The sequence below is a fragment of the Xiphophorus hellerii genome, chromosome 12, assembly GCF_003331165.1.
Source record: "Xiphophorus hellerii strain 12219 chromosome 12, Xiphophorus_hellerii-4.1, whole genome shotgun sequence".
Lineage (NCBI taxonomy): Eukaryota > Metazoa > Chordata > Actinopteri > Cyprinodontiformes > Poeciliidae > Xiphophorus > Xiphophorus hellerii.
In genome coordinates, this window is record NC_045683.1 from 34,055,563 (window position 1) to 34,078,674 (window position 23,112).

The 23,112-nt window shown below is 43.3% G+C and overlaps 2 protein-coding genes and 1 long non-coding RNA gene across 8 annotated transcripts in view; 1 reads left to right on the forward strand and 2 right to left on the reverse strand.

The window, feature by feature from the left end:
* Positions 1-6,846: 6,846 nt before the first annotated feature.
* On the reverse strand, positions 6,847-7,896 carry LOC116729164 (alpha-(1,3)-fucosyltransferase 7). Its single transcript, XM_032577532.1, has one exon. It carries the CDS (start codon positions 7,894-7,896, stop codon positions 6,847-6,849), a length of 1,050 nt encoding a protein of 349 aa, XP_032433423.1.
* A 9,930-nt stretch (positions 7,897-17,826) lies between these two features.
* On the reverse strand, positions 17,827-19,738 carry LOC116729168 (uncharacterized). The gene is made up of 2 exons (XR_004341096.1): positions 19,339-19,738; positions 17,827-18,374 (listed from the first exon to the last, which is right to left on the reverse strand). It is a non-coding gene; the product is annotated as an uncharacterized LOC116729168 (long non-coding RNA).
* Positions 19,739-19,762: 24 nt separating this feature from the next.
* The window catches only part of abca2 (ATP-binding cassette, sub-family A (ABC1), member 2), a 180,724-nt gene continuing 177,374 nt past the window's right edge, over positions 19,763-23,112 (forward strand). For 4 of the 6 annotated variants that reach the window (XM_032577521.1, XM_032577517.1, XM_032577519.1 and 1 more), the window contains exon 1: positions 19,763-20,081. In XM_032577521.1, the coding sequence (XP_032433412.1) occupies positions 20,016-20,081 (66 nt within the window). In that variant the 5' untranslated portion in view covers positions 19,763-20,015. The remainder of the gene's footprint in view (positions 20,082-23,112) is intronic. The other 2 variants (XM_032577520.1, XM_032577522.1) reach the window with 1 other exon arrangement.

The window sequence follows — 23,112 nt, forward strand, 5'->3', positions numbered from 1 at the left end:
GCCCTAACAAGGTAAGGTGAACTGAACATTTGCAGATGCATTAGGTTTGCTTATGAGGAACTGTATTTTTCACTGTTTCTTATTTTCTGTAAAGGTGAGGTGTTTATTGTGCTCCAAGGAGTTGGGGTACAATAATAACACCTCATCCATGTAGTGTCAAAAAAGAGAAATCGTTTGAAACCAAAAACTGTGGAGAAATTGTTGTTTCTTAATAAAAATGCATGAAATCATCCAAGTTACACAAGCATTAGCCTATTCACTACCTCCTCCCTAGTTCCACAAGCACTTTCAGTGTCCTCTGCCTGATTAAGCCCAGGCCATTTTTCTAGAGTCACAGAAAAACATTATTACACAACATGCCATATCACATGACACTACTATTTTGGGAATAATTACACACAGAGAATACATTCAAACAATATTTTATTATACACATATGTGTATACATAATTTATGTAGACAAATGATTTTGTCCTACACCTTTTGTGAAGTCATTCCCAAGAGCCATAATAGACAAAAATTCAATGCATCACACGTGTTAAGATACAGCTGGCTGTGATTATACACCTGGCCAGTAGGTGGTTTCGTGTGCACATGAAGTTTCAAGAAATGAACCCTTTCTCAAACCAGTTGGCTCAAGTGGTTCAATGCCTCACGAGGCTTCATCTCACCATCACTAGTAAAATCCAAGGCGCCACAAGGAAACACCTGAGAGGAAAGCAACAGGTAAGTGTTACAAGACATAATTAGTGAAATCTAGACTCGACTAGTCTCAGAGGGGTGCAGAGTACCATAACAGGCAAACACTCAGGAGCTGTAGTCCTGGCAGGCCGCTCCTCATATACTCCTAGATGACGAAGTAGATTGATTACAGTTGTGCTGAATCCAGACAGCCAGCATGCCCTCAGGGATGAGCAGCCTTTTGACACCATCTAGTGGATGATGAAGGAAGCCACAAACAAAAGAGACTCCCCACAATGACCCAAAACCCCAGTTCCCAACAGAAATTACCTTTTGACAGAAAGATGTCCCTGTGATTCAAACAGTTGAATGCTGGACCAGAGAGTCTGACCCAACTCTTGTCATTTCAATGTCAAAAGCTGTCCTGAGGTTCAAACAAAACCACTACTGTTCTTCCACATTCTGTGTTTATGTAGACATCATTGAACACTTTGACTAGGCCAGGCTCAGTACTGTGGTGAGCATGAAAATCAGACCGAAAAACGTCAATGTGGTAGGTCATTGTTAAGAAGGCTTTTACCTGGTCAAACTCAGCTTTTTCTGTCACTTTGCTGAACAAATGGAAGTTGGCCTGTACAGCAATGGTGACTTCTCCAGATTGTAAATTGATAAGTGTTCAAACTATGGTAATAACTGGTTTATATGAAAGTGTGTACAAATGGGATTTAAAGAGTTTTAATGTTTGTACAGACCTAATATCTATTTTAAATTCTTTATTTGCTCATTCTGTGTGGGTTGACTCATTTTAAAGCACTGAACTGTGAGCTTTTCGCATGGTACCTTGCACGTAATACAGTTTGCTTTACAGAAATTGTTATTTTGCTTAAAAGTCTAACTAAAATAGACAGTGCAGAGTGACAAATCTGTTATTCACAGCATTAATAATGTCACTTAGTTACCCAATTTTTGGGTGAAACTGTCAAGAGTCCAATCTGATCCAAATAGACCTAAGAGCTTCACATAATGTATTCTTTTGCAAGAACTATGTCATGAATTGTGGTAAGAATGAGACGGTGGACCCAGGTTGCGGTGAAAAATTGTTTTATTGGTGATTAATGAAGTTCACAAAGTCCAGGCACCACAGAAGAGCAAAAAGGCAAAGAAGCTCAGACACTAGTAGCAACTGGAAAGGCACAACACAGGAACTAGGTAGACACAGGCTGATATCAGACAAGGACAAGAGAGGGAGCAGGCAGTGTTGTAGTTAAGACCATCTAACCCGAGACCGAGTCAAGACCAAGACCAACGCCCCGCTCTACACAACACAATAAAATGTGAAATATGATTTTTTAAAAACTGCTTCTCAAATTGATCTGAAAGATCCACATTTTCCTAAGAACACCTAGATATTAAATGCTTAGAGCTGAAATAAATTATAATTATCAATTCAAATTCTTCTTTGTTCTGCTTTGCTTCCGTCTCTGAGTCATAATCTGCAGAGGTCTCATGTCGCCCCTAACAAGATAACGCCCTGGGTGGTTGCTCATATCGCCTGTGTCAGAAACCACCACTGTCTGCACCACTAAACATAGCAATCATGACAATGCACTAACGGTAAACAGTCAACTATGAATACTGTCCAAGGAGCAACAAGCAAAAAATAATCAGGCAAAAGGAGAACCGTGACTGTTCTTGTTCTCTCCCGCTGCATGAAGCCAGACAGCAGATGACAGGTGACGAAACTAATCAAAGAGCAATGAGCATGCGCTGTGTATTATCTTACGTTCTTGTATTTTATTTATTTGATGATTAAATAAACATATCTATTTAATAAAATAGAATAATAATAACTGCTGCGGAGCACTACAAAGACAAAGAACGGTCCTCAGTGAGACTCCAGTCCAGAGGGGCGCTGGATGGAGGACCAGAGTCCAAAGAAAGAATACAAGTACACAGAATAACTCAATCCAATACAAAAATGGACAGCGGCCGGGAGGCCCCACGGACCTGTGTACGGACCCACAAAGAGGAGCTGGGCGACGTCCCAGAGGCCGACTGGAGCCACGAAGAGGTGCTGGAACAGGTAAGCTCACCTCTGGTTCTTGCTCTGGGAGGCTAGCAGGTTCAGGCTTAGGCTAACTGGAAAAGCACAACACAGGAACTAGACAGACACAGGCTGACATCAACTAAATCCTCACAGATTAAGAGTGCTGACAACAGTTGGAACCTTACAAATGTGAGACACTGAACATAAAATTCAATAACTGTGTTTGCAATTTCTTGAACAAAATTCCTACAAAAGCTACAAGCTATCACAGTAAGTACTACAAAATGTAAGAGTATTAATAGATCTTTTTAAGTGTGTGATTGTAACATGTCCTTTATATACAGACACATTTAAAGATAGAGTGAGTGATTATGGAAGCAAACAGTTTAAATCTAGCTAAGTCAAAGATAAATTACTTTAAAAATACTCCTGGATGTGTTGATGAATATAAGTGTCTCTTAACAGGTCCAATGTCTATCTGAAGGAAATGTATCTCTGTTGGACTGTTTCCTCCATCAACATTCCCTGGAAGACTTTTGGCAGAGCTGGAATTGTACGACCAGTTTGCTTGGTGTGGGTGAAATGTCTGGAATGGTCTGCGTAAATAAGATGTGAATTGTGACCTTGGTGGACATGTGTATATGTTGATATAAAACAGTTATTGAAAATAAAAAGTTCAACAACAAAAAAACAACTCCTGGATGGCTGCATATGATTACTACAAAAACAAACCACTTTATTGCAGCTGCCTCCATTTCACCAGAAGTTGCTGACACAATCACTCCTATGTAGTAAACAGTTTTGTTCTTTTTCTGATGCAGGTAAGGTGGAAATAGTTGACAAACAACAACAACAAAAAAACAACTTATGATTCAGATACTTTTCTGTCAGGATCTGTGTTTTTCCGTGTTTAGTTAGAGTTTTTTGTGTCCTTGAGTCTCTTCGTTGTCCTGTCCTCCCCTTGATTGTTCCCAGGTGTGTCTCGTTCTGTGATTACCCTCCCGTGTATTTAACTCCACCTGTGTTCCTTGTTCCTCGTCGGGTCCTCGTCAATGTTTCGTCAACGTCAATGTCTAGCCTTGTTGTCGTCAGTTTGTCCATGTGCCTGCTGCTCGTTGTTAGACTTATTTATTATTAAAATTCATCATTCATCATACCTGGGTCCGCTGCGTCTGCCTCACCACCAACACCGCACCGTAATTCCTGACAGTAGGACCCGACCAGACCGAAAGGTGAGGCTGCTATTATGGACCCAGCTGGAGTGCGGAGGCGGAGATCCGGCAGGGAGGACAGGGCGCTGGCTGACGCTCTCGCCGAGCTGCAGCGGGAGCTTTTCCGAGGGACAAGACTGGTGTTGGCGCCCCCCGGATTCGGCCCGCGTCGGTTCCTCCGTCCGGGTAGTCAGCGACGTGAGCCGCCGGTGGAGCCGGCCCCTCGTCGCTTTCCGGAAACACCACCTCCGCTGCCTGCCCGGAGACAGCGACGTGAGCCGCCGGTGGAGCCGGCCCCTCGTCGCTTTCCGGAAACACCTCCTCCGCTGTCTGCCCGGAGACAGCGACGTGAGCCGCCGGTGGAGCCGGCCCCTCGTCGCTTTCCGGAAACACCTCCTCCGCTGTCTGCCCGGAGACAGCGACGTGAGCCGCCGGCAGACCCGGCCCCTCGTCGCTTTCCGGAGCCGCCACCTCCACGGTCAGCCCGGAGACAGCGACGTGAGCCGCCGGCAGACCCGGCCCCTCGTCGCTTTCCGGAGCCGCCACCTCCACGGTCAGCCCGGAGACAGCGACGTGAGCCGCCGGTGGACCCGGCCCCTCGTCGCCTTCCGGAGCTGTCACCCCCGCAGCCGGTTCCAAGGCTTCGCTGCGGCTCGCCCCCGCGGCCGGTTCCAAGGCTTCGCTGCGGCTCGCCCCCGCGGCCGGTTCCAAGGCTTCGCTGCGGCTCGCCCCCGCGGCCGGTTCCAAGGCTTCGCTGCGGCTCGCCCCCGCGGCCGGTTCCAAGGCTTCGCTGCGGCTCGCCTCCGCGGCCGGTTCCAAGGCTTCGCTGCGGCTCGCCTCCGCGGCCGGTTCCAAGGCTTCGCTCCGGCGCACCCGAGGCCGAGTCAGCCGGCGTTCCAGCCGGCGCACCCGAGGCCGAGTCAGCCGGCGTTCCAGCCGGCGCACCCGAGGCCGAGTCAGCCGGCGTTCCAGCCGGCGCACCCGAGGCCGAGTCAGCCGGCGTTCCAGCCGGCGCACCCGAGGCCGAGTCAGCCGGCGTTCCAGCCGGCGTTCCTTCCGAGACTCCCAGTGTTCCTTCCGAGACTCTCAGTGTTCCTTCCGAGACTCTCTGCGTTCCGACTCAGACTCTCTGCGTTCCTCCTGAGACCCTGACCTCCAGCGTTCCTCCTGAGACCCTGACCTCCAGCGTTCCTCCTGAGACCCTGACCTCCAGCGTTCCTCCTGAGACCCTGACCTTCTGCGTTCCTCCTGAGACCCTGACCTTCTGCGTTCCTCCTGAGACCCTGACCTTCTGCGTTCCTCCTGAGACGCTGACCTCCAGCGTTCCTCCAGAGACCCTGACCTCCAGCGTTCCTCCAGAGACCCTGACCTCCAGCGTTCCTCCAGAGACCCTGACCTCCAGCGTTCCTCCAGAGACCCTGACCTCCAGCGTTCCACCCGAGACCGAGACTCCCTGCGTTCCACCCGAGACCGAGACTCCCTGCGTTCCACCCGAGACCGAGACTCCCTGCGTTCCACCCGAGACCGAGACTCCCTGCGTTCCACCCGAGACCGAGACCCCCAGCGTTCCGACCGAGACCCCCTGTGCTCCACCAGAGACCCTGCCTCGGGGGGCTCGTCGTCGCCGTCTGTGGGCGGTCCCCGGGACTCATCGCCACCTCCAGCGCCGCGGACGGCCGCCGGACCGCCTCCGTGGTTCCCGCCTCCAGCGCCGCGGACGGCCGCCGGACCGCCTCCGTGGTTCCCGCCTCCAGCGCCGCGGACGGCCGCCGGACCGCCTCCGTGGTTCCCGCCTCCAGCGCCGCGGACGGCCGCCGGACCGCCTCCGTGGTTCCCGCCTCCAGCGCCGCGGACGGCCGCCGGACTACCTCCGTGGTTCCCGCCTCCGGGGTTCCCGTCTCCGTGGTTCCCGCCTCCAGCGCCGCGGACGGCCGCCGGACCGCCTCCGTGGTTCCCGCCTCCAGCGCCGCGGACGGCCGCCGGACCGCCTCCGTGGTTCCCGCCGCCGCGGACGACCACCGGACCACCTCCGTGGTTCCTGCCTCCTTTGTCTCCGCCCACCCTGTGGGTAGTTTTTTGTTTGTTTATGGACTCTTGGCCCTTCTTGTGTTTCCGCCCACGATGGTGGGTAGTTTTTTGTTTTTCTGGACTCTGGCCCCCCGTCCAGCGCCCCTCCGCCCACCCTTGTTGTGTTTTTGTTTTTTCTGGACTCTGGCCCCCCATCCGGCGCCCCTCCGCCCACCCTTGTTGTGGTTTTTTTTTTGGGCGTCTGGTAGCCGCCCTTGAGGGGGGGGTACTGTCAGGATCTGTGTTTTTCCGTGTTTAGTTAGAGTTTTTTGTGTCCTTGAGTCTCTTCGTTGTCCTGTCCTCCCCTTGATTGTTCCCAGGTGTGTCTCGTTCTGTGATTACCCTCCCGTGTATTTAACTCCACCTGTGTTCCTTGTTCCTCGTCGGGTCCTCGTCAATGTTTCGTCAACGTCAATGTCTAGCCTTGTTGTCGTCAGTTTGTCCATGTGCCTGCTGCTCGTTGTTAGACTTATTTATTATTAAAATTCATCATTCATCATACCTGGGTCCGCTGCGTCTGCCTCACCACCAACACCGCACCGTAATTCATGACATTTTCAAACTTTTGCAGCTCGACGGGACCCTTTTTTTTCCCCAATTTAAGTAATTGGAAAAGAAAGATTTCAACAATTTTTCTGGTTCATTAATTCCATTTTGGAAACATGTCTGTGGGTAAATGTTTTTCTTTAAACATTTTCTCACTTCTGCATTTTTACACATCTAGCTCTGTCAACCATTAAGATATGGTGAAGTTTCTTACTGTTTATAGGACCTTCGTGTCTGACCAAAGAAACATGACGTTTTGCATCTTCCTGCAGTCAGCCAGCAGTGTTAGGAGTATCATCTGTTAACCCAGCCGTCCAGGTCCTGGTAAACCTTCCTGGTTGGTAAACTGGGGTACTTAAGGCAGATCCGACACAGTCTTTCTCTCCAGTCTGTGTAGGTTTTAATCCTGTGAGTCTTGTGCCACTTGAAGTACTCCTCATAGGCTTGCTTGTCTGCAGCCACATGATTCAGGTAAGCAGCCAGTTCTACTACACTCTTAAAATCAGCAACATGGATGAAGGAATGAGGCGGAGCCACTTCTTCATAGGTGGGCCTGCTAGGGCCAAGAACTACTGGAATGGTCCCTGCTTGGAATGCATTCCTCCACAGCTTCTCACTGATATAGTCTTTTGCCTCTGAGTTTTCAAAAGACAAGTAGAACAGACATTTAGAGATGGTGGGCAGCAATCTATCGTCTGGGAGAGGCTTCTTCTTCCACTTTCCGTACACCTGGATGGGGATGTACTTCTGCAGACTTTGGTAAATATCAACACGGGTCTGGTTGGGCTTGGATTTGCTAACCACCCAGCTTGCAAAGCAGGAACGCTTTAAAGCACTTTGAAAACCTTGCATTCCAGCTCCTGGAAGGGTCTCTCCATAAGGAACGGTAACATCCGCGTCCCGTCTGTAGCTCATCGTCCAATTAAACACACCATTAAGCCGCTTGACATTTGCATTGTTGACTGGAGGCTCCATGGATAGCCACACCCAGCCCTGGGCCGTTGGCCGAGGCAGGTGCATTGGCAGAGCCGACGCAGCGTTGCTTAATTCCTGGTGGTGGAATACAACTATATCTGCAGTTGGGTAGGCGGATCTGTCATCAGTGAGGAAACAGTGGCCAATGCCGTACATCTCTAGACATTTGTTCCCTCTGAGACTGTAGGACTGTCCAAATGGCCAGTGCCACAGCAAGATGCTGAGATTCCTCTGAGAAGCAGGCACAGGGTACTGCTGGACATAAAGCATCTGGATGACCAAGTTGTGATAAAGCAGCAATGGGAGGGAGCTGAGGAGGAGGAGGATGACAGCGAGGAGGAACAATGGTCTGAGCCCACATGCCACCATGGCTGCTGGGTGTGATCCACGTCGAAAGGTCACAATTTACTGGAATGGAACACTTGAATGGAAGGAAGAGTGAATCAGAGAGATTGTATTCTCACATGTTCATTGATGCTTAAACAGCAGAGTAACCTATATCAACAACAGAAACTTCCATACCACTGGTCAGTGGTAGCTGACACAACCAGTCTGTTATGTTTTAAAGACTTGTTTCAGACAACAAATTATTCTGGTTATCAGTTTGTGCTGGATCCAGTGTCACCCCTGTGTTTTCATTATTGGTTCTGCTAATTAAACACTAAAAAGAGCTGAAAAGATTGAACAGTGGAAACATAACGTATCTTGGTTATTTTGATCTAACAGCGCATTTCTGAATTCTCCTTATTGTGTGTCACACCATTAAGACCAATTGTAAAATGAAACTGACAGGTTGCATATTTGATACTTGCTCACAGCTCTTTTTGATAAAAACCCTTCATTTAAAACAGACACAGACACACAGCTTCCAGAACTAAATCTATAGCTAAGCTAATTTTTGCTGGTAAATAAAATCAAGAGTTTGGTGGAGATAATATAGCTTACCTTCCAGAGATGGTACTAGGCAGCAGGCGCCTTGCTGGCAGGTTATGGCGTTGTCCTCCTCTGGTAGAGGAAATCCTGCCTACAGAGACTTTTTGACTCATCTTTTGCTTCACCCTCTCAGTTTCTTGTGGTGTACCCATCTCTTTACATCCTCTATATCTGGTCAACAACACTGAGTGTCACAGTCTTTACGGGGATTTTAGGACATTTCTTATTTTTGTATTATTTTGTATACTGTGAATTCTTAGTTCTTTTTTCTAGTCATTTTTTTTTTCTTTGTCAGGTTCATAACGTTAGTATTAGTTTTCCATCTACTGACTTCCTCGTCCACGTTAGTATGTCCTCTGTTTACCAGATTCCTATGTTTTCCTCTGTAATTAGTTTAAGGTAGTCTGTGTGTTTCACATTCTCATTGACTCCATGGGACTGCTTGGCTCTCAGCTGCAACAGATCAGTTCTTCTGATCACCTCTTTTCGGCAGTTTTATCATTGACTTTGTAGTGTTTGAAAATAGTTTATATCTTTATATCTCAGTATCACACAAAAGCTGAGGCCATTGTGCTATGAGTGAAGTAGAGTCTGGACACACAAATGGACCTTTTGGAATGACCTGGAACGGGTCACAGCACAAAAAACATTGAGTTTGAAAAACACGTTTATCTGTTTATCTATGGATTCAGTTTTCTTGAAGGCATGAGGAAGATTCCAGAGGCACAAGGAGACAAATAAGATGTCAGTGTGGAATATGTGAATGTTCTAACATGCTCACGTTGGAAAACAGGTGTTGGGCGGAGCTCTATAAAGAGGGACGCTGTCCAGAGAACGGGTGGGACTTTATTGGCTTTGTCCCTCTGACCGGTCTCTAAATTCTCACTAACTCTGTAATGTTTAACTAACATTAATCTATGCATTTTGGGCTTGCTTAACCTGCATATGCATTGGTTAATAACTGCACTTATTTATTTAAGTCTGTCTTACAGAGTCTTCACTTATGCATCCCACAGAGGCACATTACAGACAACCACAAAAATATACTTAAATTTTAACTAATTTATTGTTGAATTCTTGGGTTCTCTGATTACTGGCCTCTGGTTGTCTTTCCAGGTTTTCTGTTCCTCCTGTTCTCTCCATTGTTTCTCCGCTTTGGATTTGTTTCTGTGGGTTTTGTGCAATTTATTTTCCTCGCTAAGTCAACATAACCTTAACCCTGCTTGCCTTCTCTCTGCATTTGAATCCTCACCGTGCAAACAAAATGACATTATGTGAATATTTGTTTCCTGTACAGCTATCTTAAATTTGTGTTATTTGGTTTTTCTGTCTATTAATCATATTATTATATACAGTGGTATGACAAGGTTTTTTCCTATTCAGAGTTCTGCTGTTTTTGTCTTTTTTCCATTTCAATTTTCACATTTTTCAACAAAGTTTAATAACAGAAAAGTGCATGACAGAGTAAATACAATACAAATGTTTTCAGTTGAGGACTTCATTTACTAAAGGATATGCATTACTTAATAACTGCATTTATTAAAGGATAAAAGCTATCCAAAACATGCTGAAATATTCTTACTGTATAATTTTAGAAGTTCTGGGTCATTTAAACACTGTTGTGGTAGTGAGATGCTATCCGCCTTCAGGAGCTAGAATTTTGTTTTCTAGCAGAAAATCCTGAAGGAGAATGCTATTAGTTATTGAACTTAAGTATGGACATAGTAAGTCATCCTTGCATTGCAATGCACAGTCTCTCTTGAAAACAAAGGTTTTTAAACCATTCACGCTAGATTGAATTTAAGCAATTATGAAAAGAGTAATTTGAAGAACTAAAATCACTTTAATCAGTGATGTAAAAGACTGCCAGTTACCACAGACACTTGTTGCCAGGGCAGCATGACCGACCTTTAGGTTACAGTTACATTTTAACACAGGGCCAGTTTTCTTGTGGATAAAAACTCTCTTTGGAAACTGTGTTTTACATTTACTCAGGTTATCTTACTGTAATGTTTAAAGGTGTTTAATGATCTAAAGCATTTGACAAAAAGCAAAAACTGATGAAATTTAGAAGAGGTTAATACAGTTTGTTAGAACAGTGTTTCCCAACCCTGGTCCTCAAGGCTCACTGCCCTGCATGGTTTAGGTATTTCCTTGCTTCAGTCCAGCTGATTTCAATTGATGACTGATTAACAGGCATTTGTTGAACTGCAATCAGTTGAATCAGGAACATTAAAGCAGGGAAACCTCTAAAACATGTAAGACAGTGTGCCTTGAGGACCAGGGTAGGGAAACACTGTGTTAGAGGATAGACGAAACCTTGGCAGTCCCTGCAGCACTTCCGACTCATGCCACCCACTTTCACAAGTTGTAACTGACTTGTGAAATAGCTCTAGCACCTATTCTTTTTCAGAATTAGTGGCACTTTACATCATTACTGATTTATCTTCATGCATCTGCCCTTCCCTTTCCTGTTCTTGCTGCACTGCAGAGGTAGAGGGCCCTGAGTTAAACGACTGCAGAAAAACACAAACCACAGCACAACTACTGAAAGCAGTAGTATAGCTCCAGGGTCTGCATGTATTTGAAATCCAGAACACAACAACATGATTGAGAAACTCTGCCTGTGTCCTGCAGCTACACACTTAATTCCTGTGTCTTCTAAGCCAGTGTTTCCCTACCCTGGTCCTCAAGGCACACTGTCCTACATGTTTTAGAGGTTTCCCTGCTTTAATGTTCCTGATTCAACTGATTGCAGTTCAACAAATGTCTGTTAATCAGTCATCAATTGAAATCAGCTGGACTGAAGCAAGGAAATACCTAAACCATCCAGGGCAGTGAGCCTTGAAGACCAGGGTTAGGAAACACTGTTCTAAGGAGATGACGCTTACTTGATTTTCTTCATCTCTGTGGGCTTTGTTTTGAGGTTTTGGTTTCCTGTGTTGTGTATCATGTTCTTGTTTACCTTGGTCTTGTTGGTTCTGCTCTTAATTTGATCCTGAAAGCTTTACCCTACCACAGGAGCGCTGTGTGGCGTCCTGCAGCTCTGTTCCATGCGATCTTCACTATGCCGGCCGCATGCTGCCTGAGAACACTGAGGTGTCTGGCCTCTGTGTTCTCAGATGTTAATGGCTTTACTTTGTTGGGTGGGCTTCTGCCTGGCTATTTTGGGTTTCTGTTTGGTTGGTAGGTGACATCGATCTTGTTTTGTTGATGTCTGTCTTGCTGCCTCCATCCCAAATTGTTCAAGGGCTTAGCTGTCATTGAGAGTCAGTTGAACTCCTTTGGCCCCACCATCCATCATTAAACAAATACATATAAGCTGATATGTTTATATTCAATAAGCATTCAATTTATTGAGTTTGAAGTTTGAAAATATGTATAAAAATAATGTAGTGAAAACTAAAACGTGCCTAATAATTGTGCACACAGTGCATTCTCGATTTCTTTCTTTCAGACTTCAAGGGTTATTTCTTGGCATAACTGATTTATTTTTTTGAGTAGATGCAGATCTCTACTTTTGAGTAGATGCAAATCTCTAGCTGGTGGTAGATTTTTTTTTTGTCAGTGGTGAGGACTCTGAGTGTGTGTGTGTGCTTGTTATAGGGCCCAAAACCCAGCTCCCATATGAAGAGGTGCTATTTATGGGTTAGGAGTCAGGTTTAGGAGTAAGGTGTGAATTGAGTTTAGGTTGGTTTTAGGGTAATAGTCAGGGTTAGGCTCTAGAAAGGAATAAAAAATGAATTCACGTCAATGTAAAGTCTCCGTGAAGACAGACAGACATACTTTGTATGTGATTTTATTTTCAGTTTCGCTGCTAAGACCGAGTTTCAGTCCTGACTGTTTGTTCATACCCTGTTTGTTCAAACCCTATCGTTTAATAATCGTTTAAAATTGCATACTGCTGGCTCATGTACAGACCTTCAGTTGTATCCTAATTCTAAAAGGATCCTCCACATATAAAGTCCATAATAACCTAATTCTATTGTACATCAGAAATCTGATTGGTCCACATGTTACTACCAGAGCACTTTGCTGCAGGTTTACTGCTGGTTTCTGGATGTTCTTACTGTAGAGTGGGAAGCAACCGGCTCCCAGTTTGTTTGCTTTTAAGAGTAAAACTTTCCTTTTAAATGATACTGCTTGTTAAGGTTAGCTACAGCCTCAAAAATATTGCACACATCTTAATAGCATACATTTTTGATTTTCCAAAATATCTTCCCTTACAAAAAGTCCAACATCTTGAGGAGTCCAGAAAAGTTCCGTAGGGCTATAGTGTGAATGCTCTAGTAATTCACAATATTATTAGTAATTATCACTACTGACAGCATTGATTAGCTGCTAGTATATTTCTATAGTGTTATTAATGTCTGTTTTACTCTTAATGTGGTTGTTTTTGTATTAAAACTGTTTAGCATTTAACCGTTAGTCTTGAGCTTTGACCAGTTAGTTAGTTTGAGTAAATGAAGTTCTACGTCATTTAAATTTAAAAAGCACTTATGACAGAGGGAATAAATGCTGATATTTAGGTCTTTTTACTCACTTGTGTTAATTGTTATATTGTGGAAGTCAGCAGAAAAAGACAAAAATATAATTTGTGTCTTGTTTTATTCTCAATGTCTTCCAACCAAAAATAGAATGTAGGACAACCGTTGGTGTCTTCTAACCTCACCTTCTCCCGTTCACAATAAGAGTATACATTCGGGTGTGAAATATATACATTGTATCCGCCACACAGGCCCCCCCTGTTGCAAATTAAATACAGTTTATTGGTTTCATAAGTTCCTTTGGACAAAGATAGTCAGTTTATTTTATTATACAAAAATGACCACATTAAAAGTAAAAGTCTATGCTGGCCCTGGAAACCTCAAAGCTAAGGGACAATTAAACCCAATTAAATAACATTAGACATTATTTTATTCCTCCCATAATTGATGGAGATAGTCAGATATTATTTATAATATATAAAGGTCTTGTTTATATCATTTAATTAGCTCTACTAACCCTAACCCTAACCCTTAAGAAAATTTAAAAATATGGTGTTTTATAAGCCAGTTTATCTTTTAAGGTGCCAGTAATGCCAGCATTAATAGTAAATAATAAAGACTTTGTGTTAGTTATGTTACCACCCCACGCCACTAGAGGCAGTAATAGACCCGAAAAGATACGGCTATGGGGCAGATTTAGAGGTACACAGACCCCCATAGACATGAATTCGTAGAATAGACTCTTTGCACCTGCTGCGCTGATGTCACAACCGCATGCGCAAATGCGGCTCTCTTTTTTCCGCTTTGAGTTACCATGACAGCTAGAAAAGACAAAGTCGTATTTCAGACGCAAATAAAACAATACTATGAACATTGCTGTCTTCCAAATATAATGGGCTTTTAAGTTTTCATGGATTTCCAAGCGGTCCTGAATTAAGAAGACGGTGGCTTGTAAATATTCGTCGCTACCAGTTAAAGCTAACGCTGCACAGAAAAGTTTGCAGCCTTCACTTTACTCCGGATCAACTTCATCAGCCTAAAGAAGAAGGTAAAGGAGCCTCCTGTGTTATTTCCATGGAATCACTTCTGTATTCAGCCTGAAAGAGCGAGTGTACGGGAACGAGAGAGCAGACCAGAGCCAGACAGCCGAACAACTGATCCGCCTGTACACACTGCTGTAAACACCGTCCTGCTTCACAAGAAGCATGCAAAACTAATAAAGCGAAGTAACACAGAAACCTTAAGGAACACGGCCATATTTTTCTAAAAGCAACAACTCTGAACCTGAACCGTCAGCTGAACTAGAACTCCGACACCAGAGCTGCTCTACTGTTAAGCTATGGGCTTGTTGTTCCTCAGGCTTCAGAAGCAAAAAGCCTGAACCGTAAAATCCCCGTTACTTGGTCTCTGACACTAACGACAATAAACGCACGTAATATACTTGAAAACAAGGTAAAAACATTGTCCGTTAGAATGGATGAAAAATGTTTAGATACTTAAATAGCACTGTTACAACCCCCCCCCCCCAAGACCACCAAGGGTAAATACTGGCACTGGATGTAACACAAAATAAAATATCTGGAGCAGTTGGATTCAGTCGAAAATAAAGATCACAGCAAGATTATCCACAGTCTCAAACAAAGTCAGTTCACCGACATGATCACACCAGATCAAGGCCCAGGAAAAGAAAAGGGATCCGACATCTCAGGTTTGGAGCTCTTTATGGGGTGGCTGACGAGCTCCAACACATTACACCTGTGGCAGCCAGGAGGAGCTGAAACACAAAGAAGAAGCTCTCTCATAAAGAGAGCCCCTAGAGGTCAGTGACCGTAACACCCTCCCCCATAAAATCCTTCATGAAATAAGAATATTTCATCATCATTTGTACTACAGTGAGGTAAGCAACATTATATCCTGGAAAGTACATCTGCTATCACATTTTCAGCCCCTTTCTTATGCCTGATGTCCAAATTATATTCTTGCGCCAGTAAAGCCCATCGCATTAACCGCTGGTTGTGGTTGTACATACGGTTTAGAAAGACTAATGGGTTATGGTCTGTATAGACTATAACAGGACTGGTTGAAAACACATACTTTGAAGAATCCAGAGGCCAACTTGGACTTTAGGTGAACATGATGTAAAGGTGCCGGTACATATGCCATTCCAATTCCTTGCACTATTGTATCTGCATTACAGGAGGTATCAGCATTAAATGGCAGAAAACTGGACAGGATGAACGACTGGGAACCACCGGTGTCCCTCAGTATCCTCACTGACTTCTCATCCTCAGGACGTCCTGTTAGGGAGACAAAACCATCAAAAATGAAGGGCTTAAAACAGTCATCAGGTTCACTCATATTTGAGAGTGGTGGGGAAAATCTCTGAGTCTTGACTAGGCCAACCCCTTTAGCTGGTTTTGGTGATTGGGGTGCTTGTTTACGTTTTAGGGCCAAACAGTCAGAAACAATATGCCCCATTTTATGACAATAAAAACATTGTCTCTCCCCTTTTGAAATTGGAGTGTTCTTAACTAGAGATTGTGGCACATCTTTCCATGTTTTGTCACGCGAAGGTTGGTCAAATTTACCCACAAAAATATTTTTGTGAGTAAGGGCAAATTCTTCAGCCAGTACAGCTGCCTCTTGTAAAGTGGAAGCTTTCTGCTCATTCAAGTACAAAACTGTACGATCTGGAAGGCAGTTTTTGTACTCCTCCAATAACATCAACTCACGTAATGAAGTAAAATCAGAAGTTTTAGTTGCCTGGCACCATCTGTCAAATAACATTCCTTTTTCTCTTGCAAACTCAACAAATGTTTGTGCAGAGGATTTTCTTAAGGCTCTAAACCGCTGCCTGTATGCCTCAGGCACCAACTCATATGCCCTGAGTATGGCAGCTTTAACTTTGACATACACTAGACTGTCTTCAATGGTGAGTGCTGCACACACTTCCTGTGCCTTACCAGTAAGTTTGCACTGCAACAAAAGGGACCAGACATCTGTGGGCCAGTGAAGGGCAACAGCAATACGTTCAAATGCATTAAAATATGCCTCCACCTCCGTCTCCCGAAATGGTGGGACCAGGGCAATATTTTTGCTGATGTCAAACGTAAAAGCTGCTGGAGAAGAGGAAGGTTTATTTGAGGGAATACTGATATTGTCTTCATCTTCGACAGAATCTGTAGTAGCAGCAGTCAGTTTATGAGACTGTAGCTCCAACTGACGCATTTTAATGGCAGTTTCAGCTTCAAGTCTTCTGCATTTAAGCTGGAACTCAAATTCATCCTTCCGTTCCCTTTCTTTGGCTTCAAGTTCTAGACGAACTAGACGTACCTTTAGGCGTGCCTCAACACTAGGATTTGAGGATTCAACAGAGAAAGGCTCAAACCGTGGGAGAGAGGCTGGTGGTTTTTCCCCCTCTGGTTTGGCAACAAAAGGTGGTGTCGTCACTCCCTCCTCAGCATAGACCTCAGGCTGATCAGCAGATTCAGAACAGGTGGTGTCCTCTTTATCCATTTCCACAGATAGAACTCCTTTTTCACCTAAGCTACTAATGATAAGAGATTTTAGATCATGTTTGAGCAAAGACTTTGAAACATTGATACCAAAATATGAAGCAATTTCAAATAAATCATCTTTTCTACAAACATCCAACTGTTGTACGGAAAGATTACCTAAAAAATCCTCCAAATTAAACTGTGCCATTTTCAAAAATAATCCCGGACGAGCCCCCACTTATGTTACAACCCCCCCCCAAGACCACCAAGGGTAAATACTGGCACTGGATGTAACACAAAATAAAATATCTGGAGCAGTTGGATTCAGTCGAAAATAAAGATAGTTTAATTGATAGTTCAACATAAAATCCAAGTCACAATAAACATGCACAGGGAAGCTTTAAGCTTCAGGGTCTCCAAGGCCAAAACAACAAACAAAACATCCCCCTTTTAATTATAAAATAAAAACACTTTCTAGAAGAGAAACTGAAAATAAAGTACAAAACCTGAACTCCCTGGCTAACCAAGAAACAGGAGAAAAACAGTTAAACAAAATGGCAGAGAACCCCTACCAGCTTCCACGGTGAAGAAAAACAAAATTATAACCACTTGAAGCTTCACACAAATGCTCACAGCAAGATTATCCACAGTCTCAAACAAAGTCAGTTCACCGACATGATCACACCAGATCAAGGCCCAGGAAAAGAAAAGGGATCCGACATCTCAGGTTTGGAGCTCTTTATGGGGTGGCTGACGAGCTCCAACACATTACACCTGTGGCAGCCAGGAGGAGCTGAAACACAAAGAAGAAGCTCTCTCATAAAGAGAGCCCCTAGAGGTCAGTGACCGTAACAAGCACATTTTTACAAGAAAAATGTCCAGCATAAGCTAAAGCTAATGTTAGCCACAAAGTTTAAAGAAAGTAAAACTCACCTTCGTATCTGTGTATAACGAGGCGAACATCTTAAAACCTTTCTCCAGCTTACTTGTCGGGGCTTCGGATCGGTGTTCACCATTAATTGTTACCTTGGACAAGCCCTGCAAACACCCAGTGTAAAGTGCCTTTTTCAATAGATCGGAAAAGATTGAGCCGCTTTTCCCCAAACGCTGAAGCGCAAAGAGCCCATTCGTAGAGGCCTCATGGAGCGGGTCGGCCCATTGCTGCGATACGTCACAGCGTCCGCCATATTGAATGTGGCCTATGTGCCGTAAGCTAATTCAAGGAAATGGACCAAACTTCAGAAAGTTCTACAAAGCATTTTAAGTTAATACCTGTAACTGACACATTTTCTCACACACTAATATATTTGGTAATCAAAGAAAGCACTAAAGACAGAGTTTTTAACTTTTGATATGATTATTTAATTATTTTGGGGGATTTCTGATAGAAATTATTCTGATAGCTTTCATATTGACATTGATGAACAGACACACACTTTTACAGTGTTTTATTAAAGAACACATATACATGATTCCATAATTTAATGTACATTTAACATTTCAAGACAAGAAAAAAAAAGTATTTTCTTGTATTTATTTTTTAATATATTATTGAAAAATGACTTAATTTATCAAAGTCATTGTTACCTGACAATGACTTTGATAAATCAGTCATTGTCAAACATTAAACGACATATTTTTCTTACTCTTTTTTCCTGAAAGAAAAAAAAAATTATTACAGTATATGTCAACTCTGCAATTGACAGCAAAGAGTGAAAATAATTCTAACAGAGTAAATTATTTTTATTTCATTACATAAGCTGCATTAATACAGTAATATTTCAGATTGACATATTTAAAAATACACAAAAAGTGAAAGAATAAAACACATTTATTTATTATACTGGGAACACTGGCCACAGGCAGGCCTTCAGTCTGCTGGTCAAACTGGGAGAACTCCAATGACTTCTGAGACGTCCTGGTACACAGGCTAAAGCCAAGGATAAAAGAGAAATTATCCAAAACTGTAATAGAAAATACATATCTGATTCCTTCACTTTCAAAAAAACATATTTTCAGCATGTTGGGGCTCTGACTCGTAGCACCTTTATAGTATAGCTAAATACCGGCATTGTGAAGCTGAGCTGTGAAACAGAGACTGAAGAACAGCAGCTCCAGCTCTGATCCTGACTGACCCTTTCCTCACAAAATCCCCTGGTCTTTAATGCACTTCCTCTCTAACAGCGTTTTCTCATCAGCTCTCTCTCATTAGAAAACACAGTATGAAAACGTTAGCTACACTACGAAAATTACAATCAGTGGTTACTTCGGGCCAATTTAGCTACATAGGAAATATTTCTCGGTTGTTTAGAAGCGGGTTGCTGGCTGCAAAGTCAAGTAGTTCTGCTCTTTCATCCTTACCTGTGAAATGTAATGCCAATGAATTCAGTTTGTATTGTAAAAAGGTTGAAACAAGTCCACACAGCACATGACTTAGGGAGCTCCGATCAGAGCGATCGGAGCTCTGCCACATGCAAGATGGCGGCGACGTAATAGCTCAGATCTAATTACATAATGATTTTGAAATGTTGTATGTTTTTTAATGAAGCCGGGAGTAATGCAGCACACAGAGCTTCAAATAAAATGGGTCCTTTATTTTTTTAGATGAAAAAGGACACTTTTCTCTCTCTTGATTTGCAAAGAAACAAATGAAATGAGGATCAATATAGGCCGAAAGAAATGACCCGTATTCTATCAATATAAAGCCTCAGCTTCAGTGAAAATGGCGGGCTCACGATGTAGTAACGTAGCTTTACATAAAAGCTGAACTCTAACAAAGGGTGTAATAAACGGCAGTGGCACTTCTAAAGGAGGACAAACAACGAAAAACATAACATTAACATCCTCTCTTTAGCTTTGTTCACGGAAGATAATTCAGCTTCGACATTAATTACCGAACACTTGGATTCTCTGCTTAGGTGGCCATATAGTCTTTTTTTTTCACCACGTCTCGGCACACAAAATGTGCTTCTCTTCCGTTTTTCTAGTTAGAGTGCCACGGTACATGCGCAAGAGGTTTTTTCTACTTCCGGTAATTTTAGACCTCTCTGTAAACAACAGCACCACATGCTGACAAAAACAAGAATTACAACCAGTCGGTGAAATAAAAACAAAACATGGTTTACAAAATACATTTTTGACATGTACCCATTTTTCACCTGGTTACATTAAATTGGAAAATGAAATTCGGATTTATGGATCTATTTTTCGTAAGGGTGCGTTTTATGTTGGAGCCTTTGTTTAGAAGAGCCATACAGGAAGCGGATGTGTTGCTTAACGTGATTAGCTTTACGACATCAGCTGCCGTTCCTACTTTGCTCTCTGGCTTCAAGTTCTAGCTGCTGCGTTTGGAAGCAGGACAGATCCACCGGGATATAGAGGACCACGGAAAGACAGAACACGACCCGAACCGGTCTTCCTCCAGGTTGCCGAGCCGCTGAAAGGCGTGCCGTTCCGGGCCGTGCCAGGCTCAGACGGGATGCGCTGGAAGAATCCTGCCGTCCAGCCACAGGCCACCGCTGGTGTGCTCATCTGGTAAATATAGGACACACCGAGGCAGGAGGGAGGCGAGATGGGCTTCCTGCACCAGCTGCATCTCCTGCTGTGGAAGAACATCTCTCTGAAGAGGAGAGGGCCGGTAAGAGCATTCTGCACCCGCACAACACAACACAACACCCCTCCCTCCTGTTGGGCTGTTACTGGGGAACCAGACGGGAATCGAGGGAGCCATCCTGAGCTCTGCTGCATCACCTGCTTCCGTTATTTAACCGGAGCCCGATTCGGAACCCGATCTGTTCTCAGATGATGACAGAGGCAGCCGGGTAGAGATGAGCCTGGGTTGGGCTCGTTTAGGCAGCTTTACTGCCTGAGCACCGCGCTGAGAGGAAGGAGGAAGTTGGCCACAGTGCTGTAAACAGGTTGTTGTTTGTGGAGAAATTACAGACTTGAGGAAAGCAGCTCAGCTCCAAGGTTAACATCAGCAAACTGTACTGCGTCTGTCTGTCTGGTTGTATGTCCTGCTTTAATGTAAATTCAGTTATTGAGAACTGACACAGCAGTTCTGTGTGTGAATATGAGATTTATATAATTCCAGCTCAGTTCACTCTGGGAGAGTGCTGGGACATGGTCATGATGGAAAAGACAGAGGTGGGAGAAAAATCTGGGTTCATTGCAATCAACAAGACATTAAAGTTTCTTGTCTCCTAAAATTTTGCTTCCCCTTATACCTTTATTTTTTTTTATTTGAAGATCCTTTCCATAAAATAACAATTAATTGAAATGGAAGCTGTTTTACAAAATGCACATTTTTAATTAAGGGCTCTAATTAATAAGCCATATATATGGCTGATATATATATGTTGATATCATATTGTTGATATCAACAATTTAATGAATAAATAAGTAGTCATATGAGCTGAAAAACAAAGATATTTATTATTTTCAATCTGTTATTCTACCATCAGATCAGTTTTATTATTTCCATCCATCTTTCCAGTGTTTCAGGAATGCCTGGTAATTCATAGAACTTTAAAAATGTGGATTGTGGATGCTGAGGTCTAAAAACAAAAACAAATGAAGTTGAAGGAAATTGATCAACTGTAGAAACATATTGAGGGATTATCAGTCGACGTCACGTTCAATCAGCCACTCTACTGCTCATGTCGCCTTCAGAACGCAGGCAAGAGTACATTATTCTAACTATTTAAACAATTTAAAATTAGGGTAATAAAATAATTCACAACTCGCAGCCAGTGCAGATCACTTCTCTTTACTCGGCGCAACTCCCACACGTACTTTGCGGCGTTTGCAGTTGTCAGAGGTTTTATTTTTAGCACATTGATTCTGTAACTTGCACTCCTCTCGCTCAGGCCGCTGCATTTTTAATTTTTGAAGGCTTAATTTATCACGTGCCTTGATAGATGCAACTACATCTTCTTTTTCCCTCCAACTGTGACGAAACTAGGATGAAATGATTTTATTTATTTTGCACATCAGATTATTGGTTAATGTTTCATGGTTATGTTTCAAAAGCAACTCTAAACAGGTGGGTTTTTAGTCTACATTTGTAGGCACTCAGTGTTTCAGTTGTTTGCAGTTTTCTGGAAGTTTGTTCCAGATTTGTGATGCATAGAAGCTGAATTCTGCTTCTCCATGTTTGGTTCTGGTTCTGGGGATGCAGAGCAGAACCAGAAGACCTGAGATGTTTGAAAAGTTGATACAACAACAACAGATCTTTAATATATTGTGGTGCTAAACCATTCAGTGATTTATAAACTAACAGTATTTTATAGTTTATTCTCTGAGCTACAGGGAGCCAGTGGAAGGACTTTAAAACTGGGGTGATGTGCTCCATCTTCCTGGTTTTAGTCAGAACAGCAGCTGCAGCGTTCTGGATCAGCTGCAGCTGGAGGATTGATTTGTTGGGCAGACCTGTGAAGACGCTGCTGCAGTAATCAATGCGACTAAAGATGAACACATGGATGAGTTTCTCTAGATCTAGCTGAGACATTAGTCCTCTAATCCTGGAAATGTTCTTCAGAATGCCGACTAGTTATGGTAGCTAATCTTACTTCCTGTTATAACTTGAGCAAATGGGATCATGTAGATATTGAATAAGAGGGGTCCTAGGATTGTACCTTGGGGTACCCCACATGTGGCTTCTGTCCGCTTCGATGAGAAGTTTCCTATTGAAACAAAGAAATCCCTATTGTTCATGTAACAATAGGGTTGAGTTCTGGACCAGAGAGTCCAACCCAACTCTCCAGTCGTTTCAGGAATATGTCATGGTCAACAGGGTCAAAAGCTGCACTGAGGTCTAACAGAACCACCGCTGTATTTCTTCCACAGTCTGTGTTTATATGGATATCATTAAACACTTTGACTAGGCCAGTCTATGTGCTGTGGTGAGACCAGAAACCAGACTGTAAGACGTCAAAGCAGTTGGTTATCATTAGGAAGCCATTTAACTGTTCAAACAGCTTTTTCAATAACTTTGCTGATGAATGGGAGGTTGGAGGTCGGCCTGTAATTCTGCAGTAGTGATTTGTCCAGATTGTTCTTTTTTTATCAGTGGTTTGACACCTGCTGATTTTAAAGCTTGAAGGAAAACACCTGATGAGAGTGACGAGTTTACTATTTGGACCAGATCATTAGCAATGATAGACAGGAACTTCTTAAAGAAATGTGTAGGTAGGATATCCAGACAGCATTAACTTGAGCTTAATTGACTTATAATTTCTTCTAGGCTTTTATAATTAAGTAGTTGAAATGGATTTTTTTTCTGCATTTGTTATGTTTTTGTATAGCATTGGTTCTAGACTTAGTGTGGATGTGCAGATTAATCAGATTTTTGTTTATTTTTTATTATGTACATATAAGGTGTGGGTCTGCAACCCGCTGCTCTGGAGCCGCATGCGGCTCTTTAGCGCTGCCCTAGTGGCTCTCTGGAGCTTTTTCAAAATGTTTGAAAATGGAAAAAGATGGGGGTGGGAAATATATTTTTTGTTTTAATATGGTTTCTGTTGGAGGACAAACATGACACAATCATTCTTAACGTTTTCCAATGCTATAAACATGTGTAGAATTAATATTAAATTTCAACATTTCTGTGAACGAAGATTTGCGTCATAGCCTGTGACGTTTCTTCCAGCTGGGCAGGTGGCTGTTGC

Coding starts and splice junctions, on each gene's coding strand:
- LOC116729164 (XM_032577532.1), bottom strand. CDS start 7,896: ATGGTGGCATGTGGGCTCAGACCATTGTTCCTCCTCGCTGTCATCCTC.